At 36.0% G+C, this 18,978-nt stretch overlaps 1 protein-coding gene across 1 annotated transcript in view; it reads right to left on the reverse strand.

Annotated features, from left to right (window-relative positions):
* USP32 (ubiquitin specific peptidase 32) overlaps nucleotides 1-18,978 on the reverse strand; it is a gene marked incomplete at its 5' end in the record, with an annotated part of 208,328 nt that overhangs the window by 14,724 nt on the left and 174,626 nt on the right. Inside the window, 12 exons of the mRNA XM_079726437.1 lie at nucleotides 1,187-1,371; nucleotides 6,842-7,053; nucleotides 8,313-8,424; nucleotides 9,482-9,633; nucleotides 10,170-10,344; nucleotides 11,140-11,313; nucleotides 12,385-12,490; nucleotides 12,754-12,892; nucleotides 13,367-13,441; nucleotides 14,245-14,326; nucleotides 15,502-15,656; nucleotides 18,816-18,933. Of these exons, the coding sequence (XP_079582563.1) occupies nucleotides 1,187-1,371; nucleotides 6,842-7,053; nucleotides 8,313-8,424; nucleotides 9,482-9,633; nucleotides 10,170-10,344; nucleotides 11,140-11,313; nucleotides 12,385-12,490; nucleotides 12,754-12,892; nucleotides 13,367-13,441; nucleotides 14,245-14,326; nucleotides 15,502-15,656; nucleotides 18,816-18,933 (1,685 nt within the window). The remainder of the gene's footprint in view (nucleotides 1-1,186; nucleotides 1,372-6,841; nucleotides 7,054-8,312; nucleotides 8,425-9,481; nucleotides 9,634-10,169; nucleotides 10,345-11,139; nucleotides 11,314-12,384; nucleotides 12,491-12,753; nucleotides 12,893-13,366; nucleotides 13,442-14,244; nucleotides 14,327-15,501; nucleotides 15,657-18,815; nucleotides 18,934-18,978) is intronic.

The following is an 18,978-nucleotide window of genomic DNA, read 5'->3' on the forward strand; positions in this document are numbered from 1 at the left end:
TACTATCTAAATAATATCAACTGGTCTCAGGGCTTTAAATACCAACTATTTGTTGATGACACCTATATTTATACCTCCTGGAAAGACCTTAAGTCTATTTCCCACTTGAAAATATAACACAGATCTTGAATTTAGCTTGATTCCTGTCATTGCTTGCCAAAACCTACTCCTTCTCCAGTCTTCCTCATTTCATTAAACGGTACCAGCATTCACAGACAATTGTTCAGGCTGAAAATCTAGCTTGGATTCCTCCTCCCCTCATACTCCATATCTGCTTCATTAGCAAGCCCTGGGAAAAGTCCTCATCTAGAAGCCTTTTAATTCAATTAGATTTTCACTTCAAATTTAATCTTGCCCTATTGTCATTTTTACTAAACACAACATTCATCAATTAAATCACTTATCTATTATTTGTACTTTTCCTTTAAAATTTATTTCCCTTAAGCCTTATCCTAATTATCAAAAGACCCTCATACCATAACAAATAACCTATCAGCAAAAATAATTTCTTTACTCAGTTAACACAGAAGCAGAACTCCCACTTGCACCATGATAATAAGAAAATGATCTTCAATTCAAATGAGATATAAAAGGCAACACAATCCCAAAGATTATTAGAAGTAAATACATTTACTAATCCAATAGAACAGTGGTAAAAGGAATGGAAAAAAAACAGAAGATGCTTATTTTCTTTACCAAGACTTATGAAATTACTCCATGTTAAAATGACATGGTAGGGAGATAAACCAACTGAATCATTGTTATGGCATGAGACTTTTTCAGAGTTCATGTATAGATATGCACGTATAGATACTGCTCCCATTCGGAATTTCAGAGGGTTGAGATGATGCAAATTTCCTGGTGAATTCATACCCTCTACTTCTGTAGTAACAGAAGCCAAGGATATTACCTGAAGCATATAAAATACTAGCTGAAAAGATTTAGGTAAGAGATCGGAGAATACAACGATTATTAGACACTGGAATGTCTAGGTGATGAAAGGAAGGTGTACAGTCTCTCCTACTCAAAAGACCAAACCAAATGGTTGAACTGTATGTTCTCTGGATGGTTCTTCAAGGAGTGCTTAACCTGACATGGAATGGGTCCTATAAATCACACAGAATTCACATAAATTCATCTTCTACATTTGGAAACCAAAGATCTAGGAAGATGCCCTGAAACTCACCAATCTTGTGCATGATTACTAGCTTCCTGAGGTGGGAGTGGGCTGGCTAATCGAGATACTTGAATCCAAACTGCGTCATACAGGTCTTTCTTCCGGGTATGCACAGTACACGGAACAATCAGAGGCATTCCGAAAAGGCTGGGGCGATTCTTCTGAGATGACAGGAAATACAGTTCTGTCCTCATCTGTATGTACAAACAAGAGAAGAAAGAACGGAGAAGATAGGCCTCTGATGCCTCCCTCTCATTCTTCTAAGACTGCCCAAAACAGGCATCACTACCATTTTCAACTTAGTCGCTATCACACTTCTCTTTATTTATAGGACCATCTTTTACTAATATGAAGAGAATGGTTATTCAAAGTGGAATCACTGAAAGGTTGAGGTATTGCCAATTTCAGAGTTGCTCTCTATCAAACTTGGGTTTTCAGCATTTACTATTTTCAAACTGCGTAGTTTTTCTCTGATAAATACTTCTCACACACACTGAATCATATGTAAAAAAAGTAAAAATCATATTCTTAATTACATGATAGAATAAAAGTAACGTAAACTTTTAAAACGTTTGCTTTGAGTATGTTAAAGGAGATTTTAATCATTTCTTAACGTGGAGATACTGCACAGAATTAGCCTGGAAATGATGGCTTAAAACAAAAGTTCAGCATAACAGAAAGGCTGCTGGGAGTTGTAGGATTACTCAAAAAAGCTGATGAGCACTTGGACATTTAATTCTTTAAGTTTGGTCTTTATATAGTAGAGAAGCTAAGCCAACAACTTATAAACCCACTAGTTTCTAAGTGAAAAGACTCTCTTATTTCAGACCCTCAAGTATTTTATTTTGCCGTTATTCACTTAAGATTAGCTAAATACATGATTTTAAGACCCCATTTCATGTGTTGGTAGTTATATTATTATAAGACCCTCAGAAATGTGGACAGAGTTGAGAACTATTTTTTAAAAATCAAAAAACTGAGATGAGTTTTTCTGTCCTAAAACTTCTACTTTTCTTCCACTCCAACTCCTGGTAGATGACTTATTTTACTAAATAAATGAGGTCATTTAAGCAACTGTTTCTTTTACTCTTCTCAGTGTATTTCTCTTCTTTTTTTTTCTTTTAATTAATTAATTTGTTTTTGGCTGTGTTGGGTCTTCGTTGCCGCGCGGGCTTTCTCTAGTTGCAGCGAGCGGGGGCTACTCTTCGTTGCGGTGCGCAGGCTTCTCATCGTGGTGGCTTCTCTTGTTGCAGAGCATGGGCTCTAGGTGCATGGGCTTCAGTAGCTGTGGCACGTGGGCTCAGTAGTTGTGGTGCACGGGCTTAATTACTCTGCGGCATGTGGGGTCTTCCTGGTCCAGGGCTCGAACCCGTGTCCCCTGCCTTGTCAGGCAGATTCTTAACCACTGTGTCACCAGGGAAGTCCCTGTATTTCTCTTCTAAACCCACACAGTTTTCATCCTCTTGAAGGTAACTGCTCCCAGGGCCCTGTGGCCCATACCTGCTCCGTTCCTCATGGGATAATAATGCTCCCAGCTTTACTGCACCAGGAATTTTCCTTGTGTCCTCTCCTAACGACTTTTTCTCTCATCTGAAAAAACTCACTTGACCTATAACTGTGCTAAGTTCTTGCCCTATTTATTTACTTGGTTACACAGCCCAACTTCTCAGTTTTCATTCTTTTTGATGTCTCTGGCCTATGTAACCACATCTTTCTTAATTTTTTTTTGAAACTGACTTCCCTTTATTTGTTCTGTCAACACAACACTATTTCTCCCTTTAGTCTCTGAATATTCTTTCTTGCCTATGTTACCTTGCCTTACTCCCCTTCTTTTTCTATCTTGTAGAAGGGAGTCGAAGAAAAATACTTTCAAAGTAAGTCAACCATGAGATCAAAGGGTCTGAAAGAAGAAGGTGGCAATGAAAATGACGAAAAATGGTAAATTCAAGTAGTATTTTGAAAGAAGAAATTAAAAGGCACAATGATATACTGAATAGAGGGTTTTAGAAGAAAAGAGGGAAAAAAATCTAAGAACACTTCTAGCCTTTAGCCTGTAGCATGGAAGAACGGTGTTGCCTTTCACATGAATAATGGCAAAGGGGAGTTGACTTGGGACAGATTGTAGAATCAATTCTAGGCACTCCCCAAAGAAGCTGCTAGATCATGAAGGAAACTGGAAACAGAGAACTGGTTAACGGTGAAAATTTAGAGCTGACAATATGGCTTTATGGTCCAAGAATTACAAAAACCTATATATAATGCTTTAGCACGTACAAGCACTTTATGTAACATATACATGGTAACTGAAGAGAGCTGTTTTCTAAGAAAGATTAAAAATACATCAGTGTTCTTAATATATGATCTGATAATGCTCCGTTAAAAAAGACATGGGGAAATGAATGAATCACCCCAATTATTTTAGCTGATGGGACCTGTTGGAGCTGTGCTTAAACAAAATTCCAAGACAGAAATATATCCCTTAATTCTCTAGGATGTCCACTCATACAATCCTGTTTAGAATATGTCCCACAGAACATCGTTCACATGGTCAGAAAATCACTTTAACTCGGGAGTTACTGATTCAAAGGAGGGAAAATATACATTTCAAAGAATTATCACAAAGCAAATAGTTGTGTAATCACCAGTCAGGTCAAGAAACAATTCAGCCAGCACTCCAAAGCCTTCCTCTTGCTTCCTCCCAATCACAAAGTCTTCCTTCCTCCTAACGGTAACACTTTTTCTCAATTTTATGGTAATCAATTCTTTGCTTTTCTTTATCATTTTACACCCAACGCATAAACAGTAAACTTCATTTTCCCTGTCTTTAAAGTTTTTATTTATAAATAGAATCATATTATTGGTATTTCTTTTGTGTCTGGCTTCTTTCCCACATTATGTTTATGAGATTCATTTATGTTGGGTATAACTAAAAATTCATTCATTTTCATTGCTGTATAATGTTCTATTATATGACCATGTCTCAACTTCCTTATCCTTTCTACTACTAATGGACATTTAGTGGTTTTATTTTGTGTTTTCATAAAAACACAAAATGGAATAGTGGAATTACTTATCTTTAATTAGAAAACTATTTTTACAAGTAGCCGTATTAATGTACGCTCTCATCAGCAGTGTATGAGGGTTCCTGTTGCTCAATTCTTCTTACCAGCACTGTCAACCTGTTTAATAATGATAGCTATTCTGGTGGGTGTGCAGTGATATTGTAATGTGGGTTTTTAAAAAAAATTATTTATTTTTGGCTGCCTTGGGTTTTCGTTGCTGCACGTGGTCTGCTCTAGTTGCGGAGAGCGCAGGCTACTCTTCATTGTGGTGCGCGGGCTTCTCATTGCGGTGGCTTCTCTTGTTGTGGAGCAAGGGCTCTAGGCCGTGGGCTTCAGTAGTTGTGGCACGTGGGCTCAGTAGTTGTGGTGCGTGGGTTCTAGAGCTCAGGCTCAGTAGTTGTGGCACACGGGCTTAGTTGCTCCATGGCATGTGGGATCTTCCCAGACCAGGGCTCGAACCCGTGTCCCCTGCATTGGCAGGCGGATTCTTAACCACTGCGCCACCAGGGAAGTCTTCGTAATGTGATTTTAATTTGCATTTCCCTAATTAGCAGTGTGGCTGATCACTTTTTCATATGATTATTGGCTATTTAGATATCCTTTCTGTGATGTGCCTATTTAAGTATTAGCCATTTTTTTATTGAATTGTTTTTTCATAGTGACTATAGGAGTCCTTTATATTTTCTGGATTGAGCCTTTTTGTTGGTTATATGAGTTACAAACATCTTCTACTCCTGGGCTTGCCTTTTACTTTCTTAGTGATGTCTTTTGATGAAACTGAAGTTCATAATTTTAATGATGTACAATTTATCAATCTTTTCTTTCATGGTTAGTGCTTTCTGTGTCCTATTCAAGAAGTCTTTTTCTCTAAACCAAGGTCATGAATATATTCACGTTTATTATCTTCTAGGGTCTCCTTTTCTGTTTTGCCTTCATATTTAATTCTGCAGTCCACCTGGAACTGATTTTTATGTGATGAGAGGTAGGTGTGTCAAGTTTCATATGGCTTTTCAATTATCCCAGCACCATTTACCAAGAAAACTGTTTTCCACTGCTCTGTAATGTCATCTTTGTTATAAATCAAGTGTTCACACGTATGTGAACCTGTTTCTGGGCTCTCTATTTTATTCCACTGGTCTATTTGCCTTTTCTCACACCAATATCACAATGTCTCAAGTATCATTGTTTTATAAAATCATGATATCTGGTGGGCTTCCCTGGTGGCGCAGTGGTTGAGAGTCCGCCTGCCGACGCAGGGGACGTGGGTTCGTGCCCCGGCCCGGGAGGATCCCACGTGCCACGGAGCGGCTGGGCCCGTGAGCCATGGCTGCTGGGCCTGTGCGTCCGGAGCCTGTGCTCCACAGCGGGAAAGGCCACGACAGTGAGAGGCCCGCATACCACCAAAAAAAAAAAAAAAAAAATCATGATATCTGGTAGCTCAATTCTTCATGTTTTGTTCTTCTTCAAGACTGTCTTGGTTATTTTAGTGCTTTGTGCTTCCATATATTAGAATCAGCTTATCAAGTTATACACACACAAGCATACACATACAGAGTATGCATTTTTATTGGGATTGTGCATTGAATCTGTAGATTTGTTTGTGGAGAACGGATATCTTTGAAATACTGAGTCTTCTAATCCATGAACACGGTCCGTTCCTTCAAACATCTGAGTCTTCTTTAATCTCTAGCAATAATATTTTATTGTTTTCTATCCAGATACCTTGTATATTTTTTGTAAAGTTTATTTCCAGGTATTTAATTTTTTTCTTGGTACTTAGTTTTTTGAATAAATGATAATTTTATGATAAATGATTTCTGTAGTGAATTTTGGTGGTCCCCAAAAAGATATGTCCACATCCTAACTCCAAGAACTTATGAATGTGACCCTATATGGCAAAAGGGTTTTTGCATATGTAATTAAATTGAGATATCATCCTGGATTATTGGGATGGCCCCTAAATCCTATGACAATTGTTCTTATCAGTGAAAGGCAGAGGAAGAAGGAGAAGAAGGCCAAGACAGATGCAGAGATTGGAGTTTCACAGCCACAAGCTAAGGAATTCCTGTACAAGTTGGAAGGGGCAAGAGGGATTCTCTCCTAAAACCTATGGAAGGGGCACAACCCTGCTGATGCCTTGATTTCAGACTTCTGGCCTTCAGAACTGTGAAAGAATTAATTTCTGTTGTTTTAAGCCATCAAGTTTGTGGTAATTTGTTACAGCAGTCCTAGGAAACAACTTGCCCAAGAATCTTCTTGTTTCTCCCTCCAAAACAAACAAACAAAACCTTCTCCAAAGGCATCTACACTTATATGGAGGAGAAGATGTACATGGCTACATGAACATATAGGAGCCACAAACTTTTTAAAGACAGTAGTACTATATTCAGATGCACCAGCTCTCCTGTTGCTGCTTGATACATGAGTGAGGAATGTCATTTCATACGTAGGCCGTCATGTGTGATATTAAATCCTGGCTGCAATCACTTAGAACATAACACATTGAAAGTGCACACACTGAAGATGTTGCAAAAACAGAAAGTGGCTGTTTCATAAATAACACTGGCAAGACCAGCAGTAACTTGCCTAACATTAAACTAACCATTTTTCGGTGGACTGCAATGATGTAGCCTGTAAAGGAACTGTCAGGAAGAGATGGCACATGACCATTCACCATTCCATTTGTGAAGTTTTTCTCAGTTCCACATGGCACAACAGTGTTTGGCATTCCATTGGGGATGAATATTGATCGAGGCAGGTCCCCATTGGTGGTTAGGGTGAACATTCCATTTGTAGATGGGGAAGAGGAGAAATCTACAGATTCAAAGATAAGTATAGCATCACAAGTCTGTGGTACCTTTATCTTTGCTCTTTTCTCAAATATCGCTAGGACCCAGACCACTGACAGTCTCTTTTAACAGAGGACAGGGAGGAATAAGTCAAATGATAATTCTAGATTAATTGGAAGATTTTAACTTCAGATTTTACCTTAATAACTCACACTTCTGACTAAATGACAAAGCACGAGTAACTGATAGAAAGAGTAAGTAGAATTTTTCCAACAATCTTTATTAGCACCGTGTTGTGGCACAAAAACAGTTCTACTGCTTTTCTTTTTCCTCTCCTCTAAAAATTCATTTTCTCCATTCTTCTAGAAATGTTCTAAGACGGTAGTCCCAAGCCAGACGATGGGTTTTTAAAAAATTGTTTGATTTTTAAAAAAGACTATTTTTTAGGGCAGTTTTAGACTCAGTAAAATAAAGAGCAAGGTAGAGATTTCCCACCTGCTGACTGCCCCCACCCAGCACAGCCTCCCCCAGTAGCAACCTGCCCCACCAGAGTGAAACATTTGTTACAACTGATGAAAGTCGCTGCTTTTTAAATTAAAATTAAAAGTGCATTTCCTCCCTTTGACTAGCCACATTTCAAGTGCTAAACAGTCCATGTGACTAGTAGATAACTCTATTGGATGGCAAAGATTACAGAAAGTTTTCCTCATTGCAGAGAGCTCTATTGGACAGTGATGATAACCAAAAAGCAATGTTAAATCATCCACCAACCCAACCATCAGTACTATCTACTGACTGCCAATGAGAGGAGGCTCATTCTCTCTGAAGCATGTTATAGTTGGGGAATGAATCTAACTGCCAACAGTATAAAGAGACAAACCCCACTAATGGCCAAAAAGACTCACTGGATGACCATATTAAATCACAGGCAATATTAGATAAACAGATTCCTTTTTAGTCAAATTTATTATTTTGTTTTCTGATAATACATTTCTCTCATACCATCTGTTACCATGTTAATATTAGATAAAAGAGTTAAAGGAGATCTGAATTCCAGTGGTAGATTTAGCTAATAACTACCTATCTAACTTAGGTTCTCTGAATTTTAGGTTCCTCACCTATAAAATGAGGATTTGAGATAAATGATCACCAAGGTTTCCTTCAGGCTCCAAAATTCTTTTGCTCTAATATTTTTTAGCCTAAACAAAAGCCTAAAAAGGAGGACCACCCTTAGACTGTTATTCAAAGCTAAAATCATGGGCAGCAGCTCTAGTTCTATCTTACCTGTCTGTACTGGACTAGAAGCTGAAATTGGAGATCCAGGGACGGGAATTTCAAATGCACACAAAAATCCACTCACTGAGAGTCGTACTTTCTGGTTGTCCTGAGGGAAATTCTATAGAAAAAGAGGCGAGATGAGAAGGGGGAGATGTTTCAGATAAAATGGAGAATCATCTCTCTGATATATCTGAAGCAAATGTCTTAGACCCTTTTATCAGTAAAACAAATAAGATGTCTGAATAATTTTTCTAAAATAACTATAAATGAAAGCTTGATAAACTAAGTGAAAACTAACCTTCCTGACAAAACCATTATCCCCTTTCATAGGAGGGCAGTATGATGTGTATAATTGACTTCTTAAGTTTTGTCCGTCATTTCAAGAATCTAAACCCCAAATCCCCAGAGAGATCTCACCTCCACATTACATATGAAAAAAAATGTCAAAGAGGTGGGAGTTTGTTCAGAAACCCCGAAGATGAATATAAATAATACCAGTGGTAGGAGCTCAATTTAGGGTAGGCAATATATTTATTAAATTTCTAGTTTCTCCAGCTGGTATGCAAGAAGAAGTGATTTGTGTCACTTTGTCTTTACTCTTTAATTTCTCAGTGTGTTGAAAGGCCAGGTATATATATATTCATAAATAAGTACTAAAAGAACACATTCATACATACATAAAATACTTTAAGAATTCTAGCAATAGTGGTAATACAGAAGAGCTGTTAGGTGTAGCAGCAGCAGTCACTGGGGGTAAATCTAGACTATAGTGACACAGCTAGATCACTCCATATAGGTAGCTCTGGGCTTACATATTTCCCTTCTTTAAAAATACCACCATTGGGACTTCCCTGGTGGTCCAGTGGTTAAGACTCTGTGCTTCCACTGCAGGGGACATGGGTTCAATCCCTTGTAGGGGAACTAAGATCCCGCATGCCATGCAGTGTGGCCAAAAAAAAAAATAATAATAAAAATACCACCATCATTATTACTCTTTTATTCTGGTAGACAACTCTTATAAGTTTCTTCTAGAACGAAAAACTTTACAAATTTTTTTCCAGTTTTAGTTGTGTTTTATTATCTCCCTTGGTCATTTGACACAATAATTAACTGAGAAAACTGTGATCTTTGAAGGATGGAATCAAGAGTTTCCTAAAAAGAACAGTTAATATCACCTTTATATTGGAACCATGTACTTCTGCAAGAAGGATTTGTTCTGATTTAAGTCCACAGAGATCGCTCAGCTGTTTTTTTAAACCTGTGTACTTTTCATCCATATTCAGTCTTAGTCCATATCGTACAGGGGTAGTACCATCCAACGTAATAACTAGTAAAGAGGAAAGATTTTTTAACCAGTAAAATTCAGGTTTCAATGAAAGCTTTACACTGTGTGTGTCTGTGTGTGTGAGAGAGAGAGACTTCGAAATAGCAAACATTTCAGTCTAGAATTTTAATTTTATATGTAAACACTATGACAGATGGTGCTTAAAGATAATCTTAAGTAAAATCATTATTTTTTGAATATTCATCTGATACAGAAGTGTGAGTGGCTTTGCAAGATTTTAAAGAGAGTTCCTGACACATTTGAAACTGACAGAAGACTCAATGGGCACAAAAATGGACCCATGTTCCAAGTCTTTCAAACCTCAAATCATGCCTGAAATTAGATTGTTAATTTGTAACATGCTCACAACACTGTAAACCAACTAACGCCAATAAAATTTAAAAAAAAATTATAACATGCTGACTATCAATCTTTATGAGAACGCATTATACACAAATGACTATACTTACAAATTCAGGCTGCTTGAATAAGGTAAAAGACAATAGAATTAAATAATTTTTCATAACTTTGCGACCCACCTGTTATTTCTAAGTGCATATAACTGTCCATCGGTAGTGGCAAAGACAAAAAATTGAAAGGGTCAAATCGGACACTTATATGCCCACATGTCTTGCATTTGACTTGGGACCTTAGCTGCCCATGGAACAAATCCACAACTATTGATCTATTTCTCCTCAGATGGTTGTCCCAGGCCTAGCAAGAAAAATGATTAGAGAAATTTTTTATCTCCCCAAATTCAAAGAAAATGGTTAAATATATTAGATCTAAATGTCAAGAATATAATCCTTAAAAAATAAAAGCTTTGTGCCTACAAATTTACAAGTCAGATATATAATTTAAAATATATTGCCTACTGAGATAGTAGAGAAATACATAAAATACTTCAAGAATTCTGGCAACAGTGGTAACACAGAAGAGCTGCCAAGTGTAGCAGCAGCACTCACTGGGGTAAATCTAGACTGTAGTGACATAGCCAGATCACTCCGTATAGGCAGCTTTGGGCTTACATATTTCCCTTCTTTAAAAATACCACCATCGGGACTTCCCTGGTGGTCCAGAATGGAATGTGATTCTTTCTGCTCAATCTATAACATATTAAATTTAGATGGAAAACCCTATTTTTTTCTTTCTTCTTACCAGGTAACAATGATGAGTTCTTTGTCCATTAGAAAGCAGATAAAATATGCCTATTGGTCACTGTACACATTACTTTAGCAATTATGGGGACTCCTAAATTCCTACTGAATAATAATTCCTACATCCTCTCCCCCAAATTTACATTGAAGAGGAAACATTTTTCTATTTTCATTAAAGATGCTTTGTTTTAGGATCACTGCACAAGAAATAAGCAGAGAAATATAAATTCCTTCATTTTCGCAGTAAAATTCTGACCACAGAATAGTTTAGTTAGCATTAAGTTGCGCAACACGTATTTGTGGTCAGAATATTTTATCTATTGCTTACATTAGAAACTCAAAACTGACAAACCTCTGCAGCTACTTCCCAGTCTGGTCGGCCATCACTGTCCTTTAGTTCCACATATGGCTTCTCATGGACTCGGTTGAGATCTTCATGAAGACCATCCAAGAGAAAAGCCAGAAGTTCTTGGGAGTCTTGTTGCTGGAACCCATTAAACCTGGGAGCATATTTTGCTATGGTCCACTATAAATATAAGAGGAGTCAAACTCATTATTTGCTATCTCATAAAGTTTAGAATGAACATGCCCATAATTCTATCAGAGGCATTAGAAGAAGATAAATAGTATAGTATTTAGTCTGTCTCTATTTCAGCAAATATATTTTGGATAATCATGAAATCTTTCTAATCTTAATCTCAAATGATGCTCCCTCCCCCAGCCCCAAAAAAGCATTATGGCCAATCCTATGTCCTGGTTTAGCATCATATAAGCAAACAGTTCCCTAGGTACATAGCTATTTAAGATACAAGATGGAAATATTAAAATAGCATTTGCTCACATTGGAAGATTCCCTTTTATAATGTTTTCTTTTATGGTTAGCTTTTCTGGTCTTGTCGTATCCTAACTTTTATTATTAGAGGCAGAATAGCCTCATGTTCAACTGTGAGGACTTAGTAACTAGCTTGCAACCTTGGACAAGCTATTTGACTGCGATGAGTCTTAGTTTCCTGAGCCATAAAATGGGGATAATAATGTTGCTTTATACTGTAGGGCCATTTAGAAGATTAAATGAGTTAATACATAATTATTACAGTGGCTGGTAATCCTAACATCAACTAGAATTCACTGCATATGATATTAATGTCAAATTTGTATCCATTAATTACATTCTTTCTTTCTGCTACTTTTTAAAATTCTACAGATAGAACTAATTATCTTAGAAATGTTAAAAATGTACTGAGTATCATTAATTAGACTCAGGTCTACCTTGCAGTTAGAATACTGCTAATAGTGAAGGATTAAGAAAGAAAGGTTTACTGTATATACAAGTAAGATACCTGATAAATTAGTAAAATGAATGACATCCCAAATTTAGACTATACTTTTGATCTTTTTCTACCCACTATGTCTACAGTAGTATTTTGCATATATGTGAAGAAGTAAAAGTATCTGACATCCAGTTTATGCCTTGTGAAGGACCCAAAAACATTACACTAAAACTAACAAGCTAAATATAAAAAACATGTAGAGAAAAATAATTACTTACATAACTGCTTAGGATTTAAATACCTTTATATTATTTTAACATGCTTACCCGAAGCTTTAATGGGGCAACATTCTTCTGAGTTCCACTCCAAAGTTCCTGTACTAAATCCCCATAGCATTTAGCCATATGCCCCTTCATACCAATGGGATTTGTCCTAGAAGTTTGAGAGGAAAATTTGTTGCCAAAGATTCTTATAAATCACAATCATGTGGACACAGAAATACCTAGAGTCTGTTTCCTCACATCAAAATATCTTTTCAAAATAAGGGAAGTAGCATTTGGTCCTTACTTCACGCTTAATAGGGCAAATAAGATTAAGACTTTCCTCCCCCAGGGTGAAGAAAGAGGAGATTTAGGTAATATTGCCTTCATAGCAAAGCTATAAAAGTTAAGAGCCAATGACTCAAGGAAGATTACCTGTTGAGTTCATAAAGATGTCTCCCTGAGATAAAATACTGTGTCAGTGGCTGTGTGTTACTAACACACTGGATGCTTGAGTTCATGAAGCATGTGTTTCCCAGGTTACTCAGACCCGTGGCCCCCTTTTCTGTCGGAACTGGAACAAACAACACGAGAATGGAAGCCTAGCTGTAGCAAGATGTCATGACCAAACAGTTATTTGTATTCAATGCAATGATTTTTATAACTCTTCTAATCAATTAAATGGAGCTAATATTTCTCTATTGGGTCTTGCAATGCTAAGTAGAGGCTTTTTAATGGCACATCATCGGCAATCATGATAATCTATGCTCATCTGTAATCTAGAAGCAGCAGTGATTCTCTTTAATTGCTATGATCATTTTTTAGAGTTCAAACAATTCTCTCCTAGAATTATGTCTTTCAAAATATATAAATTATTTAATTGCATGGTTAGAAAGAAATTTGATGCTTCAGGAAAAAGAAGAATAACAGGGGGCCTAATCGCTTTTGAGCTAGAAAGCTACAAGTTGTTAACACTTCAATAGTTGAGAGAAGGAAAAATAAAAGAATAATTTTAAGATTGTTTAAAAATAGTACACTGTAGACTTACCCTTGTGTCTATCTATTTTACTACTGTTTGCTATAAAGGACATTTCTTCAGGCCAACTCATATCTTTGTTGCGAACTGGAAAAACAGAGACAGCAATGTGTTAATTTCTTATCTATTCAAATCACACCCACTATATTGCTTCTGTTAAAAAAAAAGTTCTTATTTCTAAATCAGAAACTGAAAAACAAAATCAAGTTAATTTTAGTAATTGCCTCTGAAACCATTCCAATTCTTTACACTGGAGACTTTATTGGTTAGAATTAATTAGTAAGCTAATCCCTAAGTTACATACCTGAAGTAAAATTATACTCAACCATCTATAGAAGGAATTAAAGTTCTTAAACTTAATACATTGGAACTATTACAATGCTTTCTTAAATTGTGACAACTGCCAGAATAATCTATTCATTTTAATACAAAGGCAGCTAGGAATGTTTCATGAATCTTGATGAGAAAACACACACTAAGTTTTCAATGATGTGTGCATGCCAGTGTGTAAATCTATGCTTATGTTGGTGAATGACTAGTGTTGACTAATGAAAAGCCTGCACCACTAACTATTGCAAGAAAGTCTCCTGACAAAGAAGCAGCTTGAAAATTTTAAGGAGCTATAAACTTATAACTGAATTCACTTGTTTTTACCCACTGTTTCCACCCTTGCCAGCCAATGAATGTAGACATGTTTTTCTCTTAAAGCAATATAAATAGTATTACATTATAGTAGGATTACATAAGGGTTTAATGGGTTTTCTTTACTATATAGAATATAGTGATCAAATACCAGTTGGAAAAATTATAAAATGGATTATCAGTGAGTAATTAAATCTTTAAATTCTTCCCCTAAAAATCTAATACAAATGCATGCTTCCATCTTGTACCTTCAATTACCAAGTGCTGCTCATCCTGGATTTTCAAATATTCCAATCTATGATCCTCATCATCCAGAAGAGTGAGGTAATTCTGTATATGGAGGAGGAAATGTTTTGTTAATTTAATTACTAAACTTGAAACAAATATGGAAATAAAAATGAATGACAATTAAAAACATCCTTGTAGTTATATAACTCGTGACAGATATTTAGCATATTATAGTTATTCAGAAATGCTTCTAACTTTGGTGGCAAAATGAGGGAAAGACAATGTATACTTTGTAAACACATACTTTATGTCTCTAAAAAAGTTATATAGGATTTGGGGGAGACCAGAAAAGACTCATCACACATCAAACCAAAATTCATTGAGATTTAGATTTTCTGAACAGCTTATAGAAAAGAAGTTTTTTTTAGTATCTAGTATGAAATTCAGTAAATGTGCTTGTGGTCAAGATGGAACTTGATTATTTACTAGGAACTGAAAATGTAAAACCAAATGTCATACAATAGAATTATACATTTTTGTTGATGCTCACCCTGTCTAAAGTGCTCAGAAAATTAATTCATTTAATTCTCACAACTATCCTAAGGGAAATACTATTATTTTCCCCATTTACTCATGAGAAAACTGTGACAGAGAGTCAAGGGACTTGCCCTTGGTTATTCAACTAACAGGTGTGAGGGCCAAGATTTAATCCGTGGCAGTGTGGCTCCAGGACTTCTGCTCTTAACTTATTATACTATTGGTCACCTCTCGATGGTGACCAAAGGAGGATGTAAGAAAGAGGGAACTAGGGAATAAAGAACTGGTTAAAACTACTTATGATCCAATTTCAGAGTATTAATGGAAATATATTGCATGTGTTAGGAAGAATATATAAGCAATTAACAGCACTGCCTCTGAGGAGAATGGAAGATAGGGGTCAGAGGATGGAAAGGAAGAATTTTCAATACATACTTTTGTATTGTTTGAATTTTTTTAACATGTATATAAGTTACTTTAAGACAAATCAAAAATAAGCTATTTGTTAAAAAATGATATTTGCCGTTACTTTATAATAATAATCTTTACAAGATGGTATTATGGGTTTCAGATGACAAATATCTACATGTATGCATCCAGTAATTTAAAAGTTGAAGTTTCCACTGCGATTCCAAGACATGGCTTTCAGAACAATTAGTGTAGATAAAAATAACCCATACTTATGAAACATGGATTTAACACTTAATTAGGACTTTCCTTGACTCCAACATGTCTCTTACCTCACTGTTGTATAGCCACAGGCGCATATCTTCCTCTTTGATGCGCAGCCTCTGAGACAGATATTCATGAATTTCCTTGATGGTCTGCATTCGACTAAAACAGCCTGTATAGGCTAAGACCCGCTTTAATGGTGCATTCGGAGAAGGTACATTTCCTATGGTCACAGTAGTCACAGTAAGGAAAAACGCAGATGTTAAAAAAAAAAAAAAAAGCACCCCTCTCAGCAACGGGGACCATACTATTTTTGGACATGATGAGAAATGAGAGTTACAGATTTAATAATTTTATAAAGTAAGACACTTTAAGAGAAAGCTTTAAAATGAAGATAGGAGAACTAAGTGTCTTAGAGTAAGCCTTAACTTTGAAAGGAAGAACAACAAAATTAGAGGCCCAAATAATTGGCAGTATCTGGATCCCAAGAAGACTGGCAAACATCTAGGCTGCCCTCAGCTAAGTCACACTCAATAGCAAAATCAAAACTCAGTGTAAGAATGGGGAAGATAAAATGGGGCTGGATTTGAATTCCACAGATAGATAATTGGATTTACCTGATCTACTTTCTTAAAATAAACTGTCTTTGAGTTACTAATCACATCACTCTCATTAAGTAGCCCAATTACCTGGCACACTGGTACAATTACACAAGAATTGTTACTTGTACTTAGAATTCTAAGTAGGCATAGATGTCACTTGGCCAAACAAAGCTTTAAAGTGAAGCCAAGAAACTTCCCGTGACAAAAAAATTGCCCTATTGAAAGGTAGTAAGGGGGGAATCATATGGCCTGCCCACCCGAAAAGAGAAAAGCAGACATGACCTTGAATTCTTGAAGGGCTCAAGGTGGAAACAAAAAGAGGCAATAAGAGGAAAGAGTGAAGACTGAAGGAAGAATATATCAAGTCTAACTACATACTTCAAAAGAAAAGGGTGATAAAATGACAAGAGATTATGGAAATCAAAAACGGGTTGCTAAAACAATCTGCTAAACCCTGGGTAACTATTCAGCCAAAAATCTAGACAAAAGCTGTAGCTTAAAATGGTCATCTCTGCCTATGGGAGGTTATAGTTTATTGAGCAACCCCAAACTAAAATACACTTAACATATCAATATAATCCATGAAGGGTACAATTACACACTCCAGGTAGTTTTCCATCCATTCAATGGTGACTTAGCTTTTTTCCTCCCATTAAATGTGCTTTGAGTCTTTACCTACTAAACAGAGGAGAAAAGTACTGGCATCATCCACTTTTTCAGAGCTTCCAAGAATTAACTCACCTAAAATAAGCTGAAAAATCATCTAACAATGACTTCTTGTCTGTTGAAAAGGCTACAATTAAGTCATTGTAACTGTGGCAAGGTTTGTGTACCTGTCATTCCAAAAGGAATAAAAGAGCCTAGAAAACAGCTGTGATAAATTGAGTAATGAGAAAGATGAAAACTACGTTATGGAGAACAAACCCAACTATGATCAATTTTTAAACATCTAGCAAAGCAAATCATTTACTATCAGCAAGCAAAGAATAATCCCTAGAAGAAAACAAAAGAGCAAATTTCTCCAAAAACACATCAGAGGATTAGTTATAAGATTACAGCAAGAAAGCATATTTTTATAAACTTCAAAATGATTAATGATTGATTTCACAACTAATTAGTAAGAAATAAAATTTCAAATTAAGAACAAATTTGGAGCATAATAACTACCCAGTTCTAGGATTCAGAAGCATTTGCAAGTGTAGTGTCCAAGTCAATTTCTATTGTCTTTAAGCCACATAAGAAATGTATTTGAATTCTAGACAGTTTTTGTAGCATAGCTCATTAAGCAGGCAGCCACTTATTATACATAATTTCGTGCTTTTGAATAGCACCAACAAATCTAGTGGAATTTACAGAAGCAGCAAAAATCTAGGATCAGCACAAGAGTTACAAAGAATACTTACTAAAAGCGCAACAACACATCTTGCCTCTCATGTTATCTTTCAAAGAGAATTGAAAAAGATATGTACTAAGGGTGCCATGGAAGCAAGGCAAATACTATCATTATTCAATGGAAAATTAAATCAAGAGTGTTTCAGAGATTCTTATTTCACTGTTCCTTGATTTTAATGTGTTCCAAGACAAAGTTTGGTTAGGCAGAGGCCACTGCTTTGCTATAATTCTTACCAAACATTATGTGTAAGAATCTCCAATCTGAATACAACCTTTAATGAAGACATAAAACTACTCTATTACATTTCAAAGGAGGGATGATACTTTATAAGGTTGGTATCGGTTCAAAGGTAGTTCTTTCATATTAAGTTATATTAATTATAACAACATTCTGGCATTGTTAACACAGTCTGGGACTTTGTGTAAATGGATGAACTCATTATTTTTGCTGAAGAAGAACTATTTCAAATATTTGCAAGGCAGAAGCATTGAGCAAGTCCAGCCCATCAATAAAATTTAACCTCATAGATCAGCTCGGTGCTTTGTGACCACCTAGAGGGGTGGGATAGGGACGGTGGGAGTGAGACGCAAGAGGGAGGAAATATGGGGATATGTATATGTATAGCTGATTCACTTTGTTAGAAAGCAGAAACTAACACACCACTGTAAAGCAATTATACTCCAATAAAGATGTTAGAAAAATAAAATAAAATAAAATAAAATTTAACCTCATAGAGAAATCAAAAGGGAACTTTTTGCATGTATTACATTAAAATGAGAACTTATATGTCATTTTGATAGGCTTGATGTTTTTGAAAGAAAATGTGTCAATTTCATTTTCAAAAATGTATCTTTTCCTTTGTATTATCTGTCTGTTATAAAGGCTCCTTGGACCTAGTATGAGAAATGTATCATGTTTTGTTAAAAAAAAAAACCAAAAAACAAACAAAAAAAGATGATATTGCCAAAGAAATTACTGCTTAGAAATTTGAGTGGAGTTGAAAAGACCAGTCATTGACTGGCAGACTCTAATTTAGGTCAAGCACATAATTTACAATGTCTTGTTCTCAAAGAAACAGAGTAAATAAAATTTACTTCTACGTATCATCTTTGTATGTTTACAAGCCAAAAAAGGGAACAACACTTCTCAGTTTGCTGCTGAAATTCTGCCTCTACCCCATCTAGTTCTTGCGCATGACCGTAGATCTAAGCCCCACAAGTGATTTACTGATTCTGTATGAAAACAGATGAAAATGTGTATTAGTACAGTGGCACCAGACTATGAGCAAATTGGTTTTTATTTTTTTAAGGAAATGCATGGTATTCTTGCTGCATTCTTAAGTTACCTCTTGGTAAATGCTGAGGAAACATTCTCAGGCTCATCATACCCATATTCACCCAGATGTTAGACTGCTGTGTCCGAGTGGCAGGCTGCTGTCTCAGGAAGAGAAGATAGCGAGGAAATAATTCCAGCTCTGGGATTTCTGTCTTGCTATTCTTGATTACCTATTGTTTTAAAAGACATAAAGTGATCACTATAAAAGAAACAAA

This window comes from Hyperoodon ampullatus (assembly GCF_949752795.1).
Source record: "Hyperoodon ampullatus genome assembly, chromosome: 19".
NCBI lineage: Eukaryota > Metazoa > Chordata > Mammalia > Artiodactyla > Ziphiidae > Hyperoodon > Hyperoodon ampullatus.